This window comes from Ananas comosus, linkage group 1 (genome assembly GCF_001540865.1).
Source record: "Ananas comosus cultivar F153 linkage group 1, ASM154086v1, whole genome shotgun sequence".
Classification (NCBI taxonomy): Eukaryota; Viridiplantae; Streptophyta; class Magnoliopsida; order Poales; family Bromeliaceae; genus Ananas; species Ananas comosus.
The window spans coordinates 3,875,300-3,885,567 of NC_033621.1; the positions used below are offsets into that span (position 1 = coordinate 3,875,300).

The following is a 10,268-nucleotide window of genomic DNA, read 5'->3' on the forward strand; positions in this document are numbered from 1 at the left end:
AAAGATGAAGAGATAGAATTCGCAATCGGTGTCATCCCGTAATGTAAAGTCATGGAGTAATCTGGATGAGCGGGGCGAGGCTGACTTGGGAGCTGAGACGGTGATAGGGAGCCTATCCCTACTTGATTGACGCCCTGAGTAGAGGTAACGTTCAGCTTTCGCGGACGAAACTATTTTGTAGCGGAGGATGTGCGAGATCCTGGTGTTGATCTTGGGAAGCTTGTCGACAGCGTCGGAGGAGTGTCAGGACAACGTTCCTGGATCGGCTTGGCATCAATAGACACTAAAATCGGACATCCGTGCGACGCGAGCAGCTTATCGCGAAGAATTCTGCATAACAGCAAGCATTCTGCTGCTTGCTGTAACCAGGGTACAGAGCTTAGTGCTGTACCGTACAGACCAACGCTGAAACATCAACTGCTCATCGGGTTGGCTCTTGTACCGTACATCCGTGTAGCCGGTACCAAAGGAGAGTAGGAGGCTAAACAGGTAAATATCATCACCCGTTGTATCTCCCTCCACCTCCCCTCTCCATTTTAAAGTGTCGCGAGCAGAAGAGAGAGAAGAGAAGTAGAGAGATTATTCCTGCTCTTCTCGCATCTTTTTCTTCTCCTCTCTCTCTCTCTAAGGTGTTGGTGAGATCCGGTTGGGATTTTCGTCGCCGACAGTCTTGCGCCGCGAGCCACCGTTCATAGCGTAGCTTTGCTGCCGGAGCTTGCGAGGAGTCCGGCGAGGATGGAGAGCGTCTTCTACTGTTTCTTGGACGTCGGCGTGCCGAGGTTCGACGCTGTCGAGGTGGTATTCGGCGTCCTTTCTGGATTGTTTGGCAAGTGTTACTATTTCTAAGCCGGTTAGTACTGTTTACTGATCCGCCGTGCGACTGTTCATTATTTCAGCTCGTTCTCCGCGTAGGAAGTCGATCGCGCAAGGCTTTGTCGTTGGATTCGGGACTTCTGAGAGGAATCCACGAAGCCCGTCATTTAGCGTAGATTTGCGTGAAGTAGCCGTCGAATCACGTTCTACTCAGCTGCTGTAATTTTCTGGACTGAAATTGAGGATCCTTAATTATTTAGCTTGGCGTTAGCATCGTCCACCGACTTGAGGTCAACCCAAGGTGGTCCAGTCAAGTTGTCCTGGTTCGACGCTTCGCTTCGCTGCCTAAATTTATCTTTGAGTGGTTACATCGGGCTTTACTCCTACAAGTGTTTTATTAGTCGATCCAATGTAAATAAATCGTGATTCTTACAATAGTTTTAGCTCAAATCAGGGATTAGTTAGAATGTAAAATCTGAATTTCTGAGGCATATTTTTATCAATAAATAGATATACATGTTGGACTTGGAAATTGAATGAGGAAAAAACCTGGCGATTTGACCTGTCACCAGTTTAACTACCTGATTTAAGCTCTAGGAGCCTTAGAAAATTAGTACTATCGCAGTTTTTGCGAGATGGTAGTGAAAGTAACTCCAGGGTAATTTACGAATGTATTTACACTCGTGCTGGTGTCGCCGAGTATTTTAACAGTGCGTCAGGTCGTTTCGGACTATTGGGTGCCGTCAGAGTTGACGGTGGACCGTATGCCTTTTTTGGCGTCCAGATTGTGCCGGAGGCACTTACCTGTTGGTTGTAGACCCAGTTGAGTTGATTACGTTGACTTTGCTAGTTGGAGCCATGATTGAAGGCTGACAGAGATACGCTTGCAATACTCGTTGGTAGCGGCCCACGAGTTGCCACTCCCGCAGTCCAGGCTTGCTTTGCGTTGGTGTCGCTCATACCAGTTGGACTTGCTCTCTCACAAGACCAGTTAATGTGTGGATAGAGCCGATAGTGCTCAGGCGGGGCAAGGGACGGTGTATTCACATCCCGCGGGACGGGTATGCTTATATCCCGATTTGGATTGGTCAGATTTGACATTCTCTACAGTTGTTAGTTGTAGAGCAAATGATAGTGTAGGTGGATATAGCGAGTAGAGTGTGCTTCCGCTTTCCTTCTAATCCCTTGCTCTTCTGTACGACTTAGTGGGTACCGATGTCGTGTTTTGGTGTACCCACTGAGACTACTTGTTTTTACGTATTTCTCACTCGCCCAGTTGTAGCTTATGTTTTGCAGAGCCACGCTCACAGGTGCCATGGCTGCTGCATCTGACCGCCGATAACAGTGATCGAGGCAAGGGCGTTGTGAGTGCTAGAGTCCAACCCAACAGTCAGAGCTAAGAGGCTTTTCCTACGTGCAGGTAGTTGTTGTTTTGGAGTTTATGTACATAGTTTTAACTCGCGCAGTGCGAGTAGCCTGTATTTTCTGATTAGCTATGTATATGAAACTCAGTTTATTTAGTTTTTTGAAGAGCAGCTCTATGCTACTTTTGTAGTATCGTTTTCTACAAGTTCCTATTGATGCTCGTATACAGGTGAAATTCCTTAGTATACGGCGGATCTGTCGGCGTGCCCGGGGAACGTGATATCCGGGTCGTGACATTAAATTTGGTCTGAAATTTAAAATTTGATATTTAAAATTAAAATTTTTAATATTAAAATTTAAAATTTTAATTTCTAATTTAAATTTAAAAGTTAAAATTTTAAATTTAAATTTATAAGTTTAAAATTCAATTGTAGGGATAATATTATTATTTTCTATTTATAACTACTAACTATTCCTCTTATTCCCAAAAACCATCCAAACACAATTTTTCTAGTTCCAGCTTATACTCACAATTTCATCCAAATAAAAAAATACTCTTATTCCTACAAAAATCTATATTTGTACCTATTCCTGGTATAACTAGTTCCTACTAATTTCCGATCCAAACAGAGCTTAATGCATTTTTTTTACATAAGCCAAACTCTTCGGTATAGAGAAATGATGCATGAGGTATAAAAGTAGAGCAATACTTCGATACTCCATTTTAATCTTAGCTCTTTATTTTTAATTAATGAAAGGTTAAGATTTATGTGGAAAAAAAAGATGACATACTATTCCACCAGCAGTACGGGTCACCAGGTGTGTGCAATAAAACTTTTTGGAAAAAAAAAAGCCAATATTGAAAAATTAAATAATCAATATTATAAAGTTTTACATACTACGCCCTTGAATCACAGAGAGAACAAATTTTCAATTGGATTACCAATTTTGATGACTGATTTTATTTTAATAATAATTTGTGATGATATTGGATCATAAGTTTTTAGTGATTTATAATTTAAAATTAATTATCAACATAGAAACTTTATGTTTAAATAGTTAATAAAATTTAATTTTTAGCTATAATATAAATTAAATCTAAGTTTAAAATTCAAATTTGATCATTATTTTGAACTTTAATGCTGTTTTTGAATATTAAATTAACAATTTGAATTTATTTTAAAACATAGAAACGTTTTATTTAAATAAATAATAAAAGTTGGATTTATAAGTATAGTATAACTTAAATTACAATTTAAAATAGATTAATATTTTTGAACTTTCATGTTATTTTAACATTGAATTGACAATTTGATTTGAAATGTATTACTAATTTAAATATAAATTTTTCTTTCTGAAATTTAAATTTAAATTTAAGTTTGAATTTAATCCATACAATTATAAACATAAAGTTTAAAATCAAGTTAAATTTAAATTTTAAATTTATGAAGATTTACCATTTATCAAATTAAAGTATTATCTAATTTGGCAAGTAACAAAATTAAATTAAGAAACGGGGATTTGTTAGATGTTATTAAATTTGATAATAACTAGATTTTCACCCGTGCGATGCACGGCTAATATAATAATATAGAATAATAAAAATTATTATGTGATGATAACAAAAAGATTTTCTAATTAATTTTATATTTTTTAACAAATGAAAAAAATACTATCAATCTTAATTATAGTACATATTAAAGTACACAAGCTAGAGAAAAAAAAATTTGGACCAAAGTAAATATTCAACTAAAATGCAAAATTCAATCCTGCTCTATTATCTATGAATTGATATGCAAAACAATTTACATTTATATATTGATGTGCGAAATAAAATGATAACTAAAATTGATATGAAAATTACAAATGATATTAATATTTAAGCATATAATGAGATCAACTAAACTTTCATATTTGACACAAATTAGAGTAAATACACATCATATATTATTCCTACTGTTGCTTTTAAGATTCAAAATATATTAGATGTTGTTTTCAAAAAATATAAAGAAAAAAACTTTGTTCATGAAGATGAAAAGTTACATGAGTGACAGAAGGAAAAAATTACGAAATAAAAATTACAGAAGTGACAAGAGGAAATAATATTTCTATTTTAAAGCATCAATATTTAAGAGCGAAGAAAATTACAAGGAGTGATGTGATTTAAATTTTTCCTCTTCCAAAAATGCTTATCCTTTTTACTAATATTTTTATATCCAAAAATTTTTCAACCAATCATTTTAAATAATTAACTAAGTAATAATTTATTTTCAAAACATAATATCCATAATTCTCAATATCTCACATAATTATAGTGACTTTGAAATAAAATTTTCTTCATTAATGTATTTTTTAAATATATAGTAAAAGATTGAATATTTCTCTTTCCAAAAATGTCTCTATCCTTTTTACTAATATTTTTTATGTCCAGAAATTTTCAACAAAGCATTTCAAATAAATAACTAAGTAGTATATTCCCGAAATAAATAAAATATTTTTCTTCTCATGCATAATATCTGCACCGGTCAATTTTTTTGCCACATAATATTCGTGAATTTTTAAAAATATCTCAACATATATATGTAAACTTGAAATAATTTCCTCCTTCATTATAGGTATTTTTAATAATATAGCAAAAGATATTAATTTTTTGCCATTAGATCTTATCTAATGATTGAAAATAAAATATCCATTAATTTTTGTGAGCATATTACCCTCGGATTTAATAATCCTATTTTCTATCTTTTCTAAAATAAAATATCTATATTGAACTTGACACGTAATTATTTTTTCTAAACAGTAATATCTGTACCCGCCAATTCTTCGTGAATTTTTCAAATATCTCAACATAATTATATGGTGACTTGAAATAAAATCACCTCATTCATTATAGTAATTTTTAATAATATTGTAAAAGATACTATTTTCTTAAAAATTTAATTTTAATTTTTCTAAAGTAATCATATTCTCCTAAAATAGTAATAATCCGCAAACATAATATAGGTGATTTTAAATATTTCCCCTAAAATAGAAAATCTATATTTGAGCTTAAGCACGTAGATTTCTCACATAGTACATATCACCATATTATTTTCTAAAAAATTTAAATTTTTTTTTTCTAAAATAAAAAATCTATATATGGAGGCTTGAACGTGCAGCTTGCAATACATCATAAAGCGCCACGTGTCAGCTTTTCACATATGGTTCATTAAGGATTCTACTTTAGTATATAGTAATAGAATTTTTTTTTCTAAAATAAAAAATCTATATTGGAGCTTGACACGTGGCAAGCATATAAAGCGCCACGTGTCAGCTTTTCACATATGGTTCATTAAGGATTCTACTTTAGTATATAGTAATAGAATTTTTTTTTCTAAAATAAAAAATCTATATTGGAGCTTGACACGTGGCAAGCATATAAAGCGCCACGTGTCAGCTTTTCACATATGGTTCATTAAGGATTCTACTTTAGTATATAGTAATAGAATTTTTTTTTCTAAAATAAAAAATCTATATTGGAGCTTGACACGTGGCAAGCATATAAAGCGCCACGTGTCAGCTTTTCACATATGGTTTATTAAGGGTTCTACTTTAGTATATAGTAATAGACTAGTATATATTTTTCAATATTGCATTTAAGATTGATTTCGATTGGTAACTTGTTGAGCATGTTATTATTGTGTTAAAGTCAATCTTAACCAAAAAAAAATGAATGACTAAGATTTAAATTGGACGGTGTATTAAAGCATTTCTCATAAGGATATTGGTGCATAGATGAGGCGGTGGACCAGGTCCAGGAAATTAAATAAATACACTAATTGGAACCCATTGAAGGCCTCCTTATTTTAGGGGTTGCAGGGCCCACAATTTCTTTTAGAATTTTTTGAGAATTAATTGTATAGTGCTCTCCAAACTTACTATCATTTTTATTTTGGTTTTTTTTTTTTTTTTTACAATTAAGTTTTCAAATTCCTTAATTTCATCGCAATAAAATAATAACCGTTAAAATATCTTTTAAAATTAATGAAATTATCATGTTATCGCCTATCTAACTTTCTTTTGCATGCCAATTTTGATTTCTAAATTTTGCATATTTTTATTTTAGTCCCCGAAGAATATATGAATTGGCAATCCTAAAGAAGGCCCCTCCTTATTTTGGAGGTTTGTGGGGCACATACAATTTTTTTAAGAATTAATTTATATAATAATATAATATTTAGTAGTTGAATCTTTTTGCAGTGTAAAAAATATCTATTTTGATTAGTCTTATTTTTGTGCTTCTGATAATTACATATTGATTTCTTTACTAATTTAAAATTTAGGAATCAAATAATTTATTAGTTGTATGTTATTTGTAAATTAACTTGATGATAATAGAAAAATATTATTTATCTTTTTTAATACTGTAATAAGTTTTTGTTTTATTTTAAACTAATATATTTATTTTACTTATTAAGTTTAAATAATTTTTTTTAAAAGATATACTTTAATTTTATTTTTTATTTTTTAATTATTTAAAAATAAAATAAATAATATTTAATAATATTAATAGTTATAATAATTTATTATTATATTCTCTTGTCGCCCGGAGGGTGCTTAATTAGTCTCCCAATTATTCTCACTATTTTTGGTCCACGTGGCACACCGAAATTAGGGTTTTTTATTGCCATATTCTTATCCTAAAATTTTATTCTAAGCTTAAACCTGTTAAATTTTTATTTATAAATATAGTTCTATAAAAGCGGTGAATGGTTCACTGCTTTTAAGAGCGGTAAATCATTCACCGCTTTCTTTCTTTTTCTTACTTCTTTCTATATTTTTACGATGGTAAAAGCGGTGAATAGTTCACCGCTTTTATTCTTTTTCTACTCCTACTGAGGAGTTATGAATGCGGTGAATCATTCACCGCATTTAGAGATCTATTTTTATAATTATTTTTTAAAAAAATTATTTTTATAATTATAAAAATCTAGAGAATTATTTATAAAAAAAATTCCCGAAATTACGTCCCTTCCACCCCCAATCCTATCCACCTCGGAAACCATTCATTTCCCTCCATGATAAAATAAACTGCCACGCGGAGAACAACCATTGGCCACAAACCCTCTCAAGGATAAGATAACAAATGGTACTCTGGCATCCGCATCCTCTACTTACAAGTTTTTGAGCCTGGAGTAGTTCATAATCAAACCAATTTTGAGATTGCAACATTACAAAAAGAAGAGAGAGTAGGAGGAGGGAAAAAAAAAAAAAATCTAGAGAGAGAAAATGGCATCGCTCACGGCAACGGCGTCCTTCGTAGCCGGCGGCAGGATCGCGGACCGGCCGTCGATGAGCCGCCGCCGCCGCAGCAGCGTGGGGGTCGCGGTAGCGGTCGCGGCTGCGAAACTGCAGTCGACCCAAGAAGCTGCGAGCCCCGCGCCCGACGCCGGCAGGGTCGACGGAGGGAGCGGGGGCCGGCGCGCCGCCATGCTCGCGGCCGCAGCGGCCGCGGTTTGCGCCCTCGGGCAAGGGATCGCGACTGCCGGCACGGTGCCCAAGCCCGGGACCCCCCAGGCGAAGAAGTTCTACGCCCCGATCTGCGTTACCATGCCGACGGCGAGCGTCTGCCACAAGTGAGGGCCTCGAGCACCTGCATGTAGTTTGCTCACATTGGTCGATGGGTCTGTAATTTGGAGCATGTATGAAAAATATATATATGTGTGATTTGTAGCTTTTACTATTTGCCTTTGTAATTCATTTATGAATTGTTGGGGCTCTAATTTAAGTTCTTGTTCGCCGGTGAATTGGTACTGTTTTTACTGACGTTGCTGATAACGAGTCTTATGTACGCACATAGTATGAGTTTTATGTACGCACATAGTACGAGTTTTATTCCCGTGCGATGCATTGACATAGTAATCAATATCAAATATAGGTAACATTTTTTATGTAAGAATTTTAAGAGAGAAGTGATTAAGTCTGTAGAAAAAGCCCAAATATGTACTTTTTGAAACATAGAAATTTTTTTAAAAATTGTGTAGTTATGAAATACTTTTATAAAACGAAGATATATACCCAGGAGAAAGAGAAATGCCTTATTCAACATGGTGATTAGCAAATAAGGGAAAAGTTCAATAATCCTATATATATATATATATATATATATATATATATATATATATATATATATTTATATATGATTTGGATTTGGACAGGGCAATCCTATCTCACCTTATCTCTTTAGCCTTGTAGCTGATGTTCTACAAAAACTTGTGCAGTGTGCTTCAATTGCCAATCTCATTCTGTCACCCTAAGGATTACTGGCCTTAGTCCTCTTATGCAATATGCGGACGATGTTGGCTTAAGTCGGCCAGCATCCTGCCCTGTGACGGGAGGCCATGTTGGGCCGAGTCATGTTCGAAATGGCGTGAGACTGGGTATGCCGAGTCATGTTCGAAGTGGCGTGAGGCTAGTTGGGCCGAGTCACAATTGAGACCCGTAGGCGCTTTATTTGTACGCTTTAAGTGAATTGGTTGCGTATTTTTAACAGCTCGAGTTTTTGGGATTAATGGTTAGCGCCAACGATCCGACAAGTGGTATCAGAGGCAGAGGTCACGGGTTCGATTCCTGCATGCTGAAAATATGTGCAGATGCTGGAGGGGGGATTGTTGGCTTAAATGGGCCAGCATCCTGCCCTATGGCAGGAGGCCATGTTGGGCCAAGTCATGTTCGAAATGGCATGAGGATGGGTAGGCCGAGTCATGTTCGAAATGGCGTAAGGCTGGTTGGGCCGAGTTACAATCGAGACCCGTGGGCATTGTATCTGTACGCTTTAAGTGAATTGGTTGAGTACGTATTTCTAACAGGTCGAGCTTTTGGGATTAATGGTTAGCGCCAACGATCCGACAGACGACTTTGTACTACTTTGCGATGCCAAAGTCGACAACCTTCTTAAATGTAAGACACTACTTCAGGCCTTCTGTCGTTTTTTAGGTTTATCTATCAATTTTGCGAAAACATCACTCTATGTCGTCAATGTTACTGAACTAATGCATGCCTCACTTGCTAATTCCTTCAATTGCTCTGTAAGTCACTTTCCACTAATCTACCTTGGACTACCACTTTCCCCAACAATGCTCTTAGCATGTCACGCCCCGTAACCGTCAATTTGATCGGTTTGGGTACGCCAAACAGACGCCGAACGGACAGAATCTTCTCTGTCCGCCCAAGGCTCAACAGCAAAGATCATGTACATTTAGTTGCCCAGGTAAACATAAACAACATACATGAATCGTGCGAGTCTACAACAAGCAGGAGCAAGAGAGAAATACTAGCTATTACAATATCATTCAACCATTTACATTATTTGGTTTACATATTATTCTCATAATACACGTACAACTCTCCAAAAGTAACCTCACCTAATATATTGTCACGCCTCGGATTCCTCGTTTCCCCGGACACGCTAACAGACCCGCCGTATACATAAGAATTTCTCCTGTATACGAAGCGAAGCTGTACCTGTACCTGTAATAATACAACACTACAACCAGTAGTATAGAGCTATAGAAATAAAACATAACTAAACAATAGAAGTTCACTATACATACATAGCCTCCTGGTATACAAAAAAAATTACTCGCTCCAGTGAGATACAACATCAGTATGTATAATAAATCAAAAACTACAACTAGCTGCAGCTGGTACTGCTCTGACTCAGCAACTCGATAGGAAGGGCTCTAACTTGCAACACTCTTTCCACGATCAGAATCAGCAGTAGCAGCAGACGCAACCGAAGGTTCTGCAAAATAGGGGTAACAAATGGGCGTGAAAACTATTGCAAAAATTAGTAGTCCTTAGTGGGTACTGCCCTCAACTCATCGGCTCACCCACCAAGTCTACAGATGATATGCTCAAATGATAGTAAAGAAACTAGAAACAGTCTACATCTACATGCCACTATACTATCATGATCCGACACTACTATCTGTAGAATAATGCGATCTCTGACCCAATCTCACTAGGGACTGTGAACACACTCGTCCCAGGGACTGTGAATACACTCGTCCCGCATGTCGAAGCTATACAGCTACCTCTACACTAAGTAG

General features: G+C 35.6%; 1 protein-coding gene across 1 annotated transcript; it reads left to right on the plus strand.

The window, feature by feature from the left end:
* Positions 7,326-7,964, plus strand: LOC109708390 (photosystem II 5 kDa protein, chloroplastic-like). The gene has a single exon (XM_020230150.1). It carries the CDS (start codon positions 7,447-7,449, stop codon positions 7,795-7,797), a length of 351 nt encoding a protein of 116 aa, XP_020085739.1. The 5' UTR covers positions 7,326-7,446; the 3' UTR covers positions 7,798-7,964.